The following is an 18,197-nucleotide window of genomic DNA, read 5'->3' on the forward strand; positions in this document are numbered from 1 at the left end:
AATTATTAACTTGTAATAACATTTTATACACTTAATTATGTCAATTAAACATGAAAAACAGAAATGTTAGTAAAAAAAGAGAGCTAGCCCATTTTTGGCTATTATTGAATAGGTAAGTTAATGGCTCTGAAATAAAAAAAATGACAGTTTATTGTCTTTATAAGCACATTTATCGCATACCTTTTGCCATGGATTATGTCGAATATCAAGAGAGAGGAGGTTTGTGGTTTGTTTGCATAGTACATTTATTTCATCACCAGACTTTTTCAGTTGATTCCAGCTCAAGTCTAAATACTTCAGTTTCATAAGACCTCTAAATCCCTCGAGAGTTATCACATGATTATGACTTGCATCCAAATATTCAAGGTTGTACTGCAACAAATACAAATAGAAATGATAATAAAAGGCCAGGCTTTCTATTCAAACTATACTTACAGTTCTTTGATTTTCTAAGTACTTTATATTCTTTTTGATAATCCTTACAGAAAAAACTAGACATTATACTGCAATAATGGCATCAATCTATGTATTCTCTTAAAGATCTACAAAAGTATTTTCTTCATTTCTTCTAAATTTTTATTTTATGCCTTGATATTAAAGAGTAGCACTGTTTTCATAAAAGAACAGATAAAAAACCAAAGCAAAATAAAACAAAGGCAATATATTTGTTCCCAACAAATAAAAAATTATACTTCTTTGATTGTAAGGCTCCTGGTTTTTACTATTGAACTGACAGTAACACTTGACTGGGACTATTATTCTTGAACCATGCATCTTATAAAGACAACTGTCTTTCTTTCCCCAGGAACTGGGGTGGAACCTTCACTTTTTAGTTCCTTGGACATAAACCATACTCTATGAACTCAGTAAATATCTATGGATATGATTCTCAGTTTTGCAAAGGGTCTTCTGCTTTACTATTTCTTGTACTTCAAAAAGTCTTTCTTAATTTATAGTACAATACTATAATCTCACAAGATTAAAACCCACAATACTTGTTTTAAATATTCTTATGGAGAATGGCTCAAAATTCAAAGTAGATTAGCTGTCATTAGACATAGAGAACATATTAACAATACATTACTTAATTTGAAATAAGACATCAGTACTTGTTTATAGGCTGGAGTAATAACACACAGGGTACAGCACTGGTTTTGCATATCGTCAACCTGGGCTCAATCTCTGGGACCCCATATAGTCCACCAATCCCCAGCATATGTGATCCCTAAAGCAGAGAGCTCAGAGTAAACTCTGATCTCAGTTGGGTGTGGTCTAACCCCCCAATCAGGAAGTATTTGTTTAATTAAAAAATATATAGGGATTAATGTAGTTTAAGATTGTAAATAGTCTTTTACTTTTGTCTTTTCTGGACAACACTATGGCAGAGATATTTTAAGATTCAAAAATGTATCATTTAAAAATTGTTTCTATTTGATAGTTCAGATAAATAAGTTAAATATGTAGCTTAGGAGATTTTATTTTATTTTCTGCTAATGTTTTATCTATAGTTTAAAATACTGTACAAACTATATACTATATTCATTTTGTAACGATTTCTGAAGTCCAGTCCTTCCATTTAGAAACATTTTTAGGTTGACTATTGTGATACACAAGGTAACGTCAGGATGATGAAAACTTAACAGTATATTTATATTTTGCAATCTAGTGAACCAATTTATAGCATGTAGAATATGGAAACTCTTCACATAAGATACAAGTGTACCAGGGATACAAGGATGGTTTAACATTCTCAAATCAATCAACATAATCCATCATATCACTAAAAGAAAAGACAAAAACCATATGATCATATCAATAGATGCAGAGAAAGGATTTGACAAGATCTAGCACCCATTTATGATGAAAACTCTCACCAAAATGGGAACTGAAGGAACTTTTCTCAGTATAGTCAAAGTCATCTACCATAAGTTTATGTCAAGCATTATCCTCAATGGGGAAAAACTAAGTCTTCTCTCTAAGATCAGGGAAGACAAGGATGCCCACTCTCACCACTTCTGTTCAATATAGTACTGGAAGTATTTGCCATAGCAGTTAGGCAAGAAAAAGACATTAAGGGCATCCAAATAGGAAAGGAAGAAATAAAACTCTCACTATTTGCAGATGACATGATTTGGAGAACCCTAAAGCCTCTACCAAGAAACTCCTAGAAACAGTAAACATGTATAGTAAAGTCACAGGCTACAAAATCAATACCCAAAAGTCCATGTATTTCCTATATGCAAATAACGAGAGAGAAGAAAGTGATATGAAAAAGGGAATCCTGTTCACAATCATGCCTCAGAAAATCAAGTACCTCAAAATCAGCTTAACTAAGGAGGACCCGTACAAAGAACACTACAAAACACTCCTTCATGAAATAAAAGAGGACACGAGGAAATGGAAACACATCCCCTGTTCATGGATTGGGAGAATTAACATTGTCAAAATGGCAATGCTCCCCAAAGCATTATACAGATTCAATGTGATCTCTATAAGGGTACCCATGACATTCTTCAAAGAAATTGATCAAACACTCCTGAAATTCATATGGAACAACAAGCGTCCATGAATAGCTAAAGCAATTCTTGGGAAAAAGAAGATGGGGGGACATCACCTTCCCCAACTTAAAACTGCACTACAAAGCGGTAATAATTAAAATAGCATGGTATTCGAACAAAAACAGACCCGCAGACCAGTGGAATAGGGTTGGGCATCCTTACAGATACCCTCAAATATATGAGCATATAATCTTTGATAAGGAAGCAAGAGATGCGAAGTGGAGCAAGGAAATTCTCTTTAACAAATGGTACTGGCAAAACTGGACAGCTACATGCAAAAAAATGGGCTCTGACCTCTACCTAACACAATTCACAAAAGTCAGATCAAAATGTATTAAAGACCTCAGCATCAGACCAAAATCCATAAGGTACATTGAAGAAAAGTTTGGCAAAACCCTCTACGACATTGAAGCCATAGGTATCTTCAAGGATGAAATGCCATTGATCAAACAAGTGGAAACAGATAAACAAATGGGACTATCTTGAGCTAAGAAGTTTCTGTACCTCAAAAGAAACAATGATCAGAATACAAAGACAGTCTACAGAATGGGAAAGGATATTCACCCAATACCCCTCCAATCACTGTATCACTGTCATCCCATTGATCATCGATTTTCTCCAGTGGGCACCAGTAATGTCTCCATTCATCCTCGCCCTGAGATTTTAGCAGCCTCTCTTTACTCATTCTTCCCAGAGGTGCCGCATTCGAGGCTCTTTCAGGGTAAGGTGAATGAGACCCATCATTGTTACTGTATTTAGCATATTGAATATGACACGAAGCGTTTGCCAGGTCTGCCGTGTGGGCAGAATGCTCTCGGTACTTTGCCAGGTTCTCCGAGAGGGGTAACTAGGCTCACTCCTCTGGTATGGGTTTAATATCAAGGATATACAAGGCACTGGTTGAACTTTACAAGAGGAAAATATCCAATCCCATCAGAAAATGGGGTGTTGAAATGAACAGAAACTTTCTCAAAGAAGAAATCCGAATGGCCAAAAGACACATGAAAAAATGCTCTTCATCACTAATCATCAGGGAGATGCAGATCAAAACAACAGTGAGATATCATGTCACACCACAGAGACTGGCCCATATCCAAAAAAACAAAAACAACCAGTGTTGGCGTGGATGTGGGGAGAAAGGGACTCTCCTTCACTGCTGGTGGGAATGTCGACTGGTTCATCCTTTTTGGGAAACAGTATGGAAAACAATATGGATGTTTCTCAAAACACTAGAAATCAAGCTCCCTTTTGATCCAGGATACCACTTCTGGGAATACATCCCAGAGATGTGAAAAAGTACAGTAGAAATGACATATGCTCTTGTATGGTTATTGCAGCACTATTTACAACAGCTAGAGTCAGGAAAAAGCCCAAGTGCCCGAGAACAGATGACTGGTTAAAGAAATTTTGGTATATCTACACAATGGAATACTATACAGCTGTTAGAAGAAATGAAGTTATGATATTTGCATACAAGTGGATCAACATGGAGAGTATCATGTTAAGTGAAATGAGTTAGAAAGAGAGGGACCAACATAGAAAGATTGCACTCATTTGTGGAATATAAAGTAACATAATTGGAGACTAACACCTAAGGAAAGTTAAAATAAGGGTCAGGAGGACTGCCCCACGGCTTGATGGCCGATCTCATGCACTAGGGGAAAAGGTAGCTGGGATGTAGAGAAGAGCAATAAAAAAATGATGGTTCGACCACTCGGGATAGTAGATGCATGCTGAAAGTAGACTATGGACCAAGCATGATGGCTGCTTGTTACCTGTATTGCAAACCATAAATCCCAAAAGGATAGAGAGAGTAAGAGATATTGTGTCTGCCACAGAGGCAGGAGATGGAAAGGGGTTGGGGTGGGGGGAGGGATAATGGGAACATTGGGGGTGGGGAATGGGCACTGGTGGAGGGGTGGGTACTTAAACATTGTTTGACTGGAATGCAATCATGAAAGTCTGTAAGTCTTTAAATGTATCTGACAATAATTCATTAAAATAAAAAAATTTTAAAAATACAAGTGCAAATAAACGATAGTTAAACATGATATATCCGAAGCAAATAGAAAAAAAATTGAAGAATTAGAAATTAAAGATAAATAATTAAACTAAATTACCATTTATACTACTAAGATAAATGATCATTATTAAACATACATACAATGACACACCGCAGAGATACCTCTGACCCCGTGCCGGGCTATCTCGGCAACCCGGAGTGGGGGGGGTGTGCTACCCTACCAGCCCCAACAAAGCTGAAAACCTCCAGAACTCAATCTCTGCCATGCTTACAACTGATCTCCCCAGCACATATGAGTTTCACCATGACTGAATCTGCTGACTTGTGACTGAAAACTCCAGGCTCCCACAGAGTTGAGAATAAGCAACCTCCCCATATCTCCCTGTGCTTCTTTCTGGTAGCCTGGCAGTCTCACCCATGAACTGCCTCTGGCTCCATATAAGGTTATTAACAGTCATGATCCAGAGACTCACAAATGACTCTTGGAAAAGAGGGGCCAGAGTAATAGTTCAGTGGGGAGGGTGTTTGCCTTGCACGTGGCTGACCTGGGTTCGATTCCCAGCATCTCATATGGTCCCTCAAGCACTGGCAGGAGTGATTCCTGAGTGCAGAGCCAGGACTAACCCCTGATCATTGCTGGGTGCAACCAAAAAAGCAAAAAAACCAAAGAGAGCAATGTAGAATGACATGCCCATGCCCTCTGGACCCCAAAGTCATTGTCCAGTTAAAAAAAATTAAATTAACCTCAGGTGTATAGCCGTAAAAATAAATAAATTGAAAACACACATGCAAGGCCAATTATTATAGAACGAAGGTAGTGTAGGTTTTAAAATTCCCTAAAACCACACACAAAAAACAGATTAAATGAATAAAACACAAATCACATGGAAAATGTTTATAACAAAGCTATGTGACAAAGTATCCTCAAAAGCCCCCAGAGAAGTTGATTTACTGCCAACAACCACAATATCTGTGTTGTCCATATTTGTGAGAGGAAGAAGGAAGTATCTGATGGACCTGAGAACAAAAAAAAATCTCAAAATAGCCAATATGCACTGAAAAGTAGGGGAACCAACTTGAGTACACCTGCTGAAGACAGAAGTTTTGCCTCCACTGACGCAGGAAAATGACCTATTAAAGTTGGCATACGACTGAGTGGCTGGCACGCTGACCCCAAGCACCGCAGCTGTTTTGTCTTCCGGCCCAGAGGGAACAGGGATACTCATCTTCAAGGCCCTTCTTCCATACCACCACCACAACATGAAGAAACAGCACAAATCCCCATCGCAAGCAGAGGACGATGAAAGGAGTCCAGAAACCTCAGTTGGCGTTTCCTACAAACTTGAGCTCTCTGATAAAGAATTCAGAGTTGAAATCCTCAAGATGTTCAATGAACCCAATGCAAAGATTGACAACTTAAAGGAGGATCTGGCAGAAACAATACAACAGACAGCCGACAAAATACGGGAAGAAATGAGAGCAGAAATAAAATACCTACAAAAAGAAATGAAGGAGTCAGTACATGAAATCAAAAACTCTCTGGCTGCCCTCAACAATAGAATGACTGCAGCGGAAGACAGAATCAGTATGCTTGAAGATGAGCTGCAAGAAGCCTAGCAACAACAAACCATGGCAAGAGACCTCAAAATAGCTCTAGGGTGAATCAGAGTCCTAGGGGATGATTTCAAGAGGTACAACATTAGAAAGACAAGGAACTAACCCCAACAAAAAAGCCACAGTCAAACAAATCATTGCTGAAAAGTTCCCAGAGCTGGACAATGAGGGCATCCAGATTCAAGGTGCCCGAAGGGTGCCAGCTAAAAGAAATCCTAACAAAAAAACCCCAAGACATATCATAGTTACAATGATGGACGTCACCCAGAGAGACACAATACTGCAAGCAGCAAGGTCGAAGAAGGAAATCGTATACAAAGGAGCACCCCTTAGAGTCACAGCAGATCTATCAGAGGAAACCCTCCAAGCCTGAAGACAATGGTGGGATATAGTGAAAAAACTCAATGAAATGAACGCTTCACCAAGAATACTTTATCCGGCTAAAGTTGGCATAGATTAGCTCTATCATTCTCTATACTGCCACACCAGGGCTGCCTTCTGGAGCAGAATCCTTCTGAGAGAAGAAACTACTGTGACTAAGTCAAAATTAAACAGGATAATGATGAAAAGGCAAAGAAAAGAGAAACTTTAGAACCAACTGAAGGAAGAGAATACAGCCATAAAATATCAGAAAATCAGTGGCACACTTTTTCACACACATATAAACAACAGAGGGATCTATGAAACTAGAAACTGATGGAGGCTGGAGCGATAGCACAGTGGGTAGGGCATTTGCCTTGCATGCGGCTGACTGGCTTCGATTCCCAGCATCCCCTGAGCACCACCAGGAGTACTTCCTGAGTGCAGAGCCAGGAGTAACCCCTGTGCATCGCCAGGTGTGACCCAAAATGCAAAAAAAAAAAAAAAAAAAGAAAGAAAGAAAGAAAAAAGAAAAGAAAATTAGAAACGATGTGATTGGCGATGTATATCTGGTCTTCAAAGGGGATTTAAACTGAAGTTCTTTTTACAGAAAGTGTATATATGCTTTGTTACTAATCTGGGCTATACATTTTAAAATATGTTAGATATGAGGTCAGTTATAAGATTAACTCATTCACACAAATATTTTATTTAAATAATTTTAAAACAATAGTTCTTACCAAGTGGTATACTTCATCTAAACAAGTAAATTCATTAAAGCTTATATTAAGTCTTCGAAGTCCTGTCAACTTGGAGAGGTCTTTCAATTTACTCAAACTGTTTCCATGTAGATTCAGAGTCTGAGATCACAAAACATAAATAAAAAAATAAGACAGGTTATACACTAAAGGCCACAGTTATTTTAGAATTATTTAAATATACTGAAGAAAATATATTTTCTTCAATATATATAAAATATGTATCTTTTATATATTTAATATATAGTAGAAAATGATCTAATATATGACTTTAAATAGTTTGATTTGATCATAATAGCATCATTAGAATCTTAACTTGATTTTCTAGTTGATCTAAGTTTATTAATAATTGACAGGAAGTTTTTTCTCCCCATCCCAAGGGACCCAGTCCCAGCAGCCAAAAACCTCCAGAACTCAACTGCTGTCATGGCCACGGCTGCTCGGCTTGGGCCAAGCCTCACTCACAAGATATGCGGGACATTGTGACTGAGAACTCTGGGTTCAGTGGGACTGGTAACAGAGATCCTCTGCCCATATTTCTCCCTGTCTCCAGCAACTCAGCAGTGAACCTTTTCCTGGACCGAGACACTTCATAGGACACACTCTACCCATACTCCACAAGTACTGCACTACATTTGATGGGATTCAAAGTAGGAAGCAACCAACCTTAGAGGGAAGTATATTATTTTGGTTTTGCTTTGGGGTAAGGATTGGGGTTCTGGATGGAAACACCCAAAATATGGTGGGGGCAAGGTTTAATAGTGGTGGGATTGATGAAAAAATATTAAAAAATACAAAAAAGAATTTTTTGTATTATTTTTTAGGAAATAGTTATATGTACAGTTAAAATGTTCATTAGGGTAGCTCTCTTATGCCTCCAACTAGTGAACAAAGAAGATCCCAATGATTTTGGGTATTAACTAGGATACATCAAAGAAATTGGATGATAAGGATACAGCCAGATGGTAGAAAACTGTGTGAAAGCATTAAGCAAGAAAGGCTGAAGTTAGATAGATAGGGCAGGCTATGTGAGAAGGAGGTAGAAGAGTTCTAGGACAATTTCTTATTAGAATTTGTAGGAATAGACTCTCTCTGTCCATTTGCTACTAAATCATATAAAAGTGGATGCTAGTATACTTTTACATGTTTACGCCTTATTTTTCTGCTTTTAAGCTACATTTTTGTGTATGGCATCAAGTGAAGATAGTATTTATGCATCTCTCATAAAAGAAAGACACAGGAAAATGTATCAATACAATTGACTATTCACAAAACATGGGTAGCATAACTGTATCTTAAGCCTCTTCACTCACCACATCTGTAAGCTATAATACAGTGAATAGAACTAAATTCCTGGTAAAAAGAAAAAAGACACATTTTTTCAATAACTGCTACAACATAGCCAAAATTGTTAAGAAGGGAAAATTTATATCTGTAGATCTATTTTACAGCATGTATTTTCAATTCTGTTAAGTATTCAATTATAAGCACTGGAAGATAGGACCAGTTAAGGCCTTGCAATCTGCTGACCTTGATTTGACTCCTGGTCAGCACCAGATATGATCTCCTAAACACTGCCAGGAATAACCCGTGAGCACACAACCAAGAGTAATCCCTGTGTACCACCACATGTGACTCAAATACCAAAGGAAAAAAAGTCTTTTGGAAAGGTAGGCCTGGAGGAATGAGACTATATAGTATTTTATAGACCAGTATTTCCCAAAGTGGGTAATACCACTTCCAGGGAGCTCTGAAATAATTCACATGAATGGTAGTAAATTGTATGGAGAGAGGGTGCTTTTGTTGTTTGCTAAGGTAAGAGATTTCTAGTGAAGGGACTGAGAAATTTTGTTTCTGAAAAGGGATTGGTAGAACAAATAAGTTCAGGAAGTTTTATTATTGACCATATCAATGACTCTGATCTTATTTTCAATCATCTGAGAATCACCTGAGAATTTCAAGTAGGAATGGTGAGAAGTAGCAGAGGATATCCAATCAGAGGTGCGCTTTGAAAAGAAAATTGCAGGTTTGTATGTTGGGGGTTCAAAGTGGAAATAAAGCCAGGCCTTTGTTACAGAGCTCCAGGAGAAAACCCCCGCCTTGCACTGTGTCATACTCAGTCATAGTGAATGACACCTTGCCTTTAGAGTTAAGTTCATTTTGGATAGAGGGGTAACAGATTAGAAATGGAAAGATCTTATAGTCAAGACACAGAGGTACAGCAATGGAAAACAAATTATCAAATGCTTCCTTTCCAGCAGGTCCGACTTTGGAGGGGGAAAAACCCCAAACAATAATAGTGAGTTTTTTGTTGAAATATTGAATGTAATCAAAGTAAAGAGAAAGTAAAGTGAAATTTATCAGTTACACAGGCGGGGTGGGGGGCTGAGGGGGTGGGGGGGAGGTTCACTGTGGTTCTTGGTAGTGGTATATGTGCACTGGTGAAGGGATGGGTGTTCGAGCATTGTGTAACTGAGACTTAAGCCTGAAAGCTTTGTAACTTTCCACATGGTGATTCAATAAAAATATAAATTAATTAATTAAAAACAAAAAGATATGGAAGTAGTCTTATAATCTCAATAGAATTTCGTCTGTGAGAAGATGCCTTAGTAATTAACTCAAATTCTGCTGATTAATTTTAGAAAGCTTCATCTAGAATCAACATTATTTGAAATTTGTATCACTTTTATCACTTGTCATCCGTTGTTCGTTGATTTGTTCGAGCAGGCACGAGTAACGTCTCCATTCGTCCCTGAGGCATGCTAGTGTAGCCCAATGGCATCTGCTCGCTCCAGGAATATGAAGAGACTCAAACCGTTCATTCAGGGTCTTGATGAAGAAGTCTGACCATCTTGTAGGTGGGCGGCCACACGGTCTTTTGACATCCCGTGGAATCCAGTCGGTCCAGCGGTTGTCTCTAAATTGCATTACATGTCCGGCCTACCTGATTTTTGACGCCTTGGCAAATGAGACAGTGTCCCTGATTCGTGATCCTTGACGGAGTTCAGAACTCCGAATTCCTTCTCTCACTTGAGTGAAACGTGATACTCCTAGCATAGCTCTTTGGGATACCCGAATAGCATTCTCATCCTGTTTTTGTAGGGCCCAGGTCTCTGAAGCGAATGTGAGTGCAGGAAGAACAGTGAAGTTAAAAAGATGTGCCCAGAGCTGGAGGTTCTTCATTCTCTTAACCACTTCTTTAACGCTCTTGAGGGCGTTCCACACCGCTCTCTTCCTCCTGCGCAGTTCCAGTGCCCGGTCGTTTGTCATGTTGAGTTCTCGACCTAGGTACACATAACTGCTGCATTCAGAGATGTTCGTTCCGTTGAGGGAAAATGGAACATCAGGAACTAGTTTGTTTCTCATGAACATTGTCTTCGTGAGATTCAGCTGCAGTCTGACCTTTTTACACTCTTGGTCGAAGTTGGCGCATTCGTGCTGCTTGGCTGATATTTGGTGTTGTTAGAATGATGTCATCAGTGAAGCGGAGGTGGTATAGTTGCCGACCGCCTATCTTCACTCCCATTCCTTCCCATTCCAGTCATTGCATGATGTTCTCAAGGGTGGCACTGAACAGTTTTGGTGAAAAGGTATCACCCTGCCGAACCCCTCTCTATGTCAATGATCACTTCTTTGTAGAATGGTGAGATCCTGGTGGTGAATCCATAATATAGCTCACGGAGGATCCTGATGTACTGAGTTTGAACGCCCTGTTTTGCTAGGGCCTCGATGACCCCTTCAGTCTCAACATAATCAAAGGCCTTCTTTAAGTCAATGAACGGCATCTTGAACTCTCGAGAAATCCAATGAGCTTGGTCACCATGTGGATATGGTCGATCGTGTGAAGCCTTTTCAGAACCCGGCTTGCTTGTATGGTTGTACTTTGTCTAGTGTTCTTCCAATACTATTCAAGATGACTTGAGTGAATAACTTGTAGATGACGGACAATAGGCATATTGGGGTGATAGTTGAAACTTATTTTTCTTAATTATTTAAAAATAGCCTATCTGTTATTAAGAGATAAAAATCCCTGTAATCTAGAAGGATACCTATAAATCTATATTAACTGATAGGATAATATCAGCCATATGTTGCTACTAAGAACTTAAAATGAGGTTTATCTGAATTGAAATGTGCTGTAAGTATAAAATATATTCCATATTTTCCCGAGCATTGTGTGACTGAAACACAAGCATGAAAATATGTAAATCTGTAACTGTACTTTCATGGTGATTCACTAATAAAAATAATAAATTAAAAATATATATATATTCCATATTTACAAGATTTAGTATGATACTATCTGAATTTTTGCATGTTGTAGGCTAAACCAGTTCTTCTTTGGATATGTTAGATTAAGTGAATTTTATTTTTAAAATTAATCTTATCTTTCATTTTTCTTAGATTTCCCAAGGTGTTTTCAGGGAGCTCGAGGAACACTTCCAGAAATACTAAGCTCATTGAGGATAGCTCAATGTCCAGGCCGGGGGGAGCCACCCCTCAGGCCTGGGTCATCCCAGCCACATTCAGGGGAAAATGAAGTGCCAAGAAATGAGCCTGGAGATTCAGCATGCCAAAGATATGCTCCAATCCTTTCAATTATCTCCCAGTCCCTTACCTTTTCATTTTAAAATATGGCTAACTGAACAATTACATAATTAAATAGAAAAGTATATACTTATAAAATATATAATTAAGGGAATATTTGTTTCATATAATATTCATATCAACAGCACAGATCTAATTCATATAGGAGAGGAGAGCAGGACACTTTTTTATTTATTATTTTTGATTTATTATAGTTAGACCGGACCTGGAGCGATAGCACAGTGGTTGGGCGTTCGCCTTTCACGCAGCCGACCCGAGTTCAATTCTTCCACCCCTCTCAGAGAGCCTGGCAAGCTACCGAGAGTGTCGAGCCCATGCGGCAGAGCCTGGCAAGCTACCCGTGCGTATTGGATATGTCAAAAACAGTAACAGTAAGTCTCTCAATGAGAGACGTTACTGGTGCCCGCTTGAACAAATCAATGAGCAACGGGATGACAGTGATACAGTGATAATTAGACTTGGTATATGATACATGATACTTCTGATTCCAAATTAAGCTGTTTCTTAAATTTTATTCTTTACAACACTTACCATAATATGACTGAAACTGCTAGTCTTGGTAAGAGAATATATTGCTTTTTCATTCAAACTAACAAGTTTTGGTCTGGACTTGATCTTGGGATCCATTCTTATCACTTCATCATCAAATTTCAAATCCTGAGACACTGTTTCTCCTGAATTTGTTTTGCTTTCTTCTGAAATTATATTGTTGAATGAGGAAAATAAAGAGAGAGACTTGACCTAAAAAATTATTAAAAATATTTTGGTTGCTGTATTTATCATCTTGAAAAGGAAACAGGCTAAGTAGAAACAATTTTTTTCAGTTAGGTAGTAATATCTATGACATAAGAATACATTAAGAAATATCATGAGACCAGATTAAAATTATGGCTAAGAATGGTTGTATTCACCTCTCCCATTTAAAACCCTTTAAAACAGGCAAGAGATAATTTAAAAATATATTTTATAATAGTCAAGACAAAGAACTAGAATTGTATTCTGGTATTTTGAATATAAAAGACAGAATAATTAGGAGGAAATGAATGGATAGACAAAGAGGAACAGAAATGTAACCTGTAGTCAAGCATACCCAGGAGAAGACCAGATCTGTAGAAACTTAATTTCAGAGTAAACAAAGAGCAGTCCTCTAAGCAACTGTAAGACAACTATGTAATTATGGTAAGAAGTGTGAATGAGTGAGCCAAAACAATATGAACAAATCAGAGTAGGGAAACAAAGTCACTTACAAAACAATCTCTGAAAAATATGGGAAAATAAAGCATATATAATAAAGTTGGTTACTACTGAAGAGATGATGGTAAGCACTTGGAAGTCAATGAAATAAATTGTGTGATAAGATACTAAATTTTTCAGTAGAACTTCTGAGAAATCAAATGAATATGGTAAAACACATAATTAGTAATGTTAGCCAGATTAGAAATACAAATCAAACAATGGAATATCATTTCACATTTTGAGTAAATAGAATGAAATTACATGGTTCTTTCTGAATGAGGCCAAATATTTTGATAAAACGAGTTTAAGCAGTTTGGTTTATTTAAATAGCAACAATATTACTATTTTATACATGAAGTCTTCTATACCATGCTCACCCAGATGAAGCTTTTTTTGGGGGGAGAGTGGTGATGTGGGTTTAGGCTGCAATTAGCAGTGTTCAGAAGCTGTTCTTGGCTCTGTGTTAAGGATCACCCCGGTAGTTTTCAGGGAACCATATGCAGTGCCTGGGATCAAACCTGGGTTGGCGGCATGCAAGGCAAGTACCTTAGCCCCTGTACTATCTTTGTGGTCCCAGATTAAGATTTAAATTTTATGAAATTCAAATAAAATCTCAAAATTATTGAAAATGAAGCTTAACAAGCTGATTTTAAGTTTTATTTGGAGACAGACATGTTCAAGAATAGTCCAGAAAAAAATTAAAAGATAAGTAGGGGGCAAATCTGTGGTTCAGTGTCACAGAGCCTGCCCTGTATGAATGAGACTCTGAGGCTGATCTCCTACACTCTGTGCTGTCCCAGCATTAAAAGTCCAGCCACCAAACATGTCAACAAATGGAACTCCTGACACTACCACCACCACTACAAAACACAAGTGAGTGGGCAGAAGAATTTGCCTTATCACATATCAAAATTATCATCAGGGTTGTAATAACCATTGTGGGAGGATCCAAGATTTGACAAAGAGATCAATGGAACATAATATAAGAATTTATTATATAAATAAATTTGTGATAATAATTTAAAGTTGAAAGGTGGTGTTTTTATTTTTAATTTTCTTTGCAATTTTATTCATTAATTTTTTTATTGACTTATCATGAGATACAGTTACAAAGCTTTTAAGATCTAGTTTCAGTCATACAATGATCAGACACCCATCCCCCCACCAATGTCATTTTTCCACCACCAGTGTTTCCAGTATCCCTTCCACCATCCCCACACCTCATCCCACCCTCTGCCTCTGTGGCAGGCACCTTCCTTCTTACTCTCTCTCTACTTTTGAGTATTATGGTTTACAATACTTCCTCAAAAAAGAAATGCAAATGGTCAAGAGGCACATGAAAAAATGCTCTACATTGCTAATCATCAGAGAAATGCAAATCAAAACAATGAGATATCATCTCACACCACAGAGACTGGCACACATCAAAAAGAACAAGAACAACCAGTGCTGGTGCGGATGCGGGGGGAATGGGACTCTCATTCATTGTTGGTGGGAATGCCAACTGGCCCAGCCTTTTTGGAAAACAAAATGGACATTCCTCCAAAACCTAGAAATTGAGCTCCCAAGTTACCCAGCAATACCACTCTGGGAATATATCCCGAGGATGCAAAAAAGCATTAGGAATGACTTTTGCACTTGTATGTTTATTGTAGCACTGTTCACAATAGCCAGAATCTGGAAATACGGTGTTTTTTTAAAGAGCAGAAGAGATAATCCTTAAACAAGTATTCATTTTTAAAGATAATATTATTTGACACCTCCCAGCACACACAATATAAAATAATTTCTAGGTGAATAATAAAAGCAAAACTTATTGGCTCAGGCTATTTAAGTACTGGAGAAAAAGTAAGAGAATTTTTAAGTAAGGCCTCTGAAATAATACAGAAGTTCAAAATTCATGTAAGAGAAGGAAGGAAAGAGTTGACCTTTTAAAATTTAAGATGCAATCACACATTAAAATAGATTTTTGCAATAAATAAGGTAACAGAAAATGTTTATGACATATATACAAGATAAGCAACAGAAAGTAACCCATAATAAGCATATGAAAAAAATCCCTTTACTGCCCATAAGAGTGGAAAAGAAGAATAGCATCTTGTATTGCTCAGGATGCAGAAAAATAAGTACTTCACACATTGTTGGGTATTTGTAAATAGTCAAACGTCTGTGGGGACAATTGTTAAAATCTACCAAAAATCTACCAAAAATGCAAAGGCCCTTTGATTAATTCTTCCACAACTTTATCCTGATGAGAAACATTCATATATGCATGTCTATAAGAATATATACATGACCCAAATCATAGTGATTTTCAGTGAAGTACTGTTACTAATTTATGAATACCTATTTTTGTGAGACCTGAGATCAAACCCAGACTTTCATATATCGGAGATATGTACTTTACCACTAAACTATATATTATGCCAGAAATACTGTTTGCATAGTAATAAAACTCGAAGCGTGTTATCAACATTTGTAACAGAAGTCAAGTTATAGTACAATTGTCACAGTATTGTGTACAGATATCAAAAGAATGAATAGATCCATATGTATTAAAGTGAAAATATATGCAAGACATTAGAGGAAAGAAGATAGCAGAACTATTAGAACTACATTCTATTGTACAAACAATATATATATTAGTTATATCTAAATGTATAGAAATAAGAATGAAGGCAAATTCATAAATCTATTAACAGTGGATAGCTTTGTAAAGAAAGTGGCTATATGACTGCAGTAAAATAAAATTCCTATTTATTCTAAATGGTTTTAATCTTTTCCAATGAACATAGCCACATATTATTCACATAATATATTTGCGTAATAAAATAGGTATCACAAAGTTTTGCTTGGAAAACTATTTTAAAAAATAATTAAATATAGCTTATAAACATGGCATAACATTACTAGGCTTCAAATGACTGCTCTGTTCTCATCTGTAAAGTTCAAGTTTTAAAAATATAGTCTTACCACTGTAAGATACTCAAATTCAACAACATACTCTGGTAAAACAAGGTCATGATCAAAGACAAACCACTTGCAGTGCCGAATGCTACAATCACATTTTCCATGTCCCACGACAGAATCTGGAATAAAATCCCAAACAGAAACAAACAAACAAGCAAAATTATTCTTCAAAATTAAAATGCCTTTTCATTCTTATGTACATTGATAAATAATAAACAAATTTCCACTGTTATTTGATTGAATTTATTTCTGGGCCACACCTAACACCACTCAGGAGCTACTCACAGTTCCATGACTGGAGGACACCACTGGCAGTGCTCAGGGGACTGTGCAGTGCTGAGGGTCATACCTGGGCCTCTCTCATGGAAAACGTGTGCTCCAGTGTATCAAACCATCTCTCTAGCCCTCCTGGGGGCTTTCCTCCTTATTTTTCCACCCCCTAAAGTTTAATATCTGTTAATACAAACAATTTTTGCCACAACATAGACTAGTACGGTTTAACATATTTAACTGAAAGGAGGGGCTGGACCACACGTGGTAGTGCTCAGAAGTTGCTCCCAGGATTGCTCCTGATAATGGCCCAAGGACCATGCAGGGCCAGGGATACAACTGGAGTCAGCCAAATGAAAGGCAAGTGCTTAAACTCTGGACTATCTCTCTGGCTCCTAACTGTATACATATCTTTTCTCTTTAATAATTTTTCAACTTTTCTTTCCAATTATTTGGCTATACAGGTTGTTGTTGGTGGTGCTTTTGGGTCACACCTGACAGCGCTCAGGACTTACTCCTGGTCCTGTGCTTGGCGATCACTCTGGTGGGCTCAGGAAAACCATTTCGGGGGTGGGGGATCTAGACTGGGTCGGCTGCCTGCAAGGCAATCGCTCTAACTGTTGTACTACCTTTCTGACCCCGGCTACAAAGTTTTGGCAAGTGGGTTATTTATTGCTTTAAAAGCTTTGTTGTTGGACCAGACGAGACCCAGAGTGGCTGCACATGAACGGCTCCTCTGCTCCTAAAAGACCATGATCCTGGAGGCCTATTAGCTAATTTCAGCACCCAGTGGCTTCTTATAGAAATGCCTCTAGACTGTGAACTGAGCTGCGACCCCATGCCGCCCCGGGAAGGGAAAGATTTTTCTCTCTCGGCTTTTCCTTTCCACGGTGGTGGCAGCGGCCGTGTGGTGACCGCCATCTTATAGATCCCACTAACTGGAGGTAAGAGCTTGCAGTGACGCAACTTCTGGCAGAAATTTCTCTGGACTTAATTACTAAAATAGCAGAAATCCAAAACCTAGCGGCTGCAATAGTTGGCCACACAACCTCATATACTCTTCATTCTCAGCAATGTAAAACAAATCATCAAATGATGCCTTTTCAGCAGGTTTGATTGTTGGGGAAAAATTCCAAATAATAATAGTGAGTTTTCTGTTGAAATATTGAATGTAATCAAAGTATATAGAGAGTAAAGTGAAGGTCATTAGCCACACAGGTTGGGGGGTTGGGATGGGAGGGATGCTGGGGTTCTTGGTGGTGGAACATGTGCACTGGTAAAGGGATGGGGGTTTGATCATATAACTGAGACTTAAACCTGAATGCTTTGTAACTTTTTTCATGGTGATTCAATTAAAAAAAACCTAATTTTTAAAAATAATAAAAATATAAAACCTTTTTTGTTAAAGGTTGCTTTTGTTACCCTTTGACACACACAAACACATATAAATACACACACACAAAATTTCAAATAGTTCATTGGGTTCCTGACTAATAAAACATAGAGGGTAGTGCTTGCCTTGCATGCAGCTAACCCGAGTCCAATCCCAGAGCATCATTTGGTCATTTGAGCCACCAGGAGTGATCCCTGAGTGCAGAGCCAGGAGTAAGTCCTGAGCACCACTGGGTTTGGCTCAAAAACAAACCCCCAAAAGTTCATAAAGTATATACACATACATAGAAATGTAAACATCAATGAAATAGAGACTAGATGCTCTTTGGTAGCTAAGAAAAGGTTTTTGTAGAAAAATTTTACAAACTTTTAAAGATAGACATTACACTAAGAATACATAAAATATAT

General features: G+C 37.7%; 1 protein-coding gene across 2 annotated transcripts in view; it reads right to left on the reverse strand.

The window, feature by feature from the left end:
• The window catches only part of LRRC9 (leucine rich repeat containing 9), a 116,844-nt gene that overhangs the window by 55,275 nt on the left and 43,372 nt on the right, over positions 1-18,197 (reverse strand). For both annotated transcript variants that reach the window (XM_055130088.1, XM_055130087.1), the window contains exons 15-18: positions 16,131-16,246; positions 12,453-12,662; positions 7,296-7,415; positions 181-372 (exon numbers count right to left, since the gene is read on the reverse strand). In XM_055130088.1, coding sequence (XP_054986063.1) covers positions 181-372; positions 7,296-7,415; positions 12,453-12,662; positions 16,131-16,246 — 638 coding nt within the window. The remainder of the gene's footprint in view (positions 1-180; positions 373-7,295; positions 7,416-12,452; positions 12,663-16,130; positions 16,247-18,197) is intronic.

This window comes from Sorex araneus, chromosome 3, assembly GCF_027595985.1.
Source record: "Sorex araneus isolate mSorAra2 chromosome 3, mSorAra2.pri, whole genome shotgun sequence".
NCBI classification, from domain to species: Eukaryota; Metazoa; Chordata; class Mammalia; order Eulipotyphla; family Soricidae; genus Sorex; species Sorex araneus.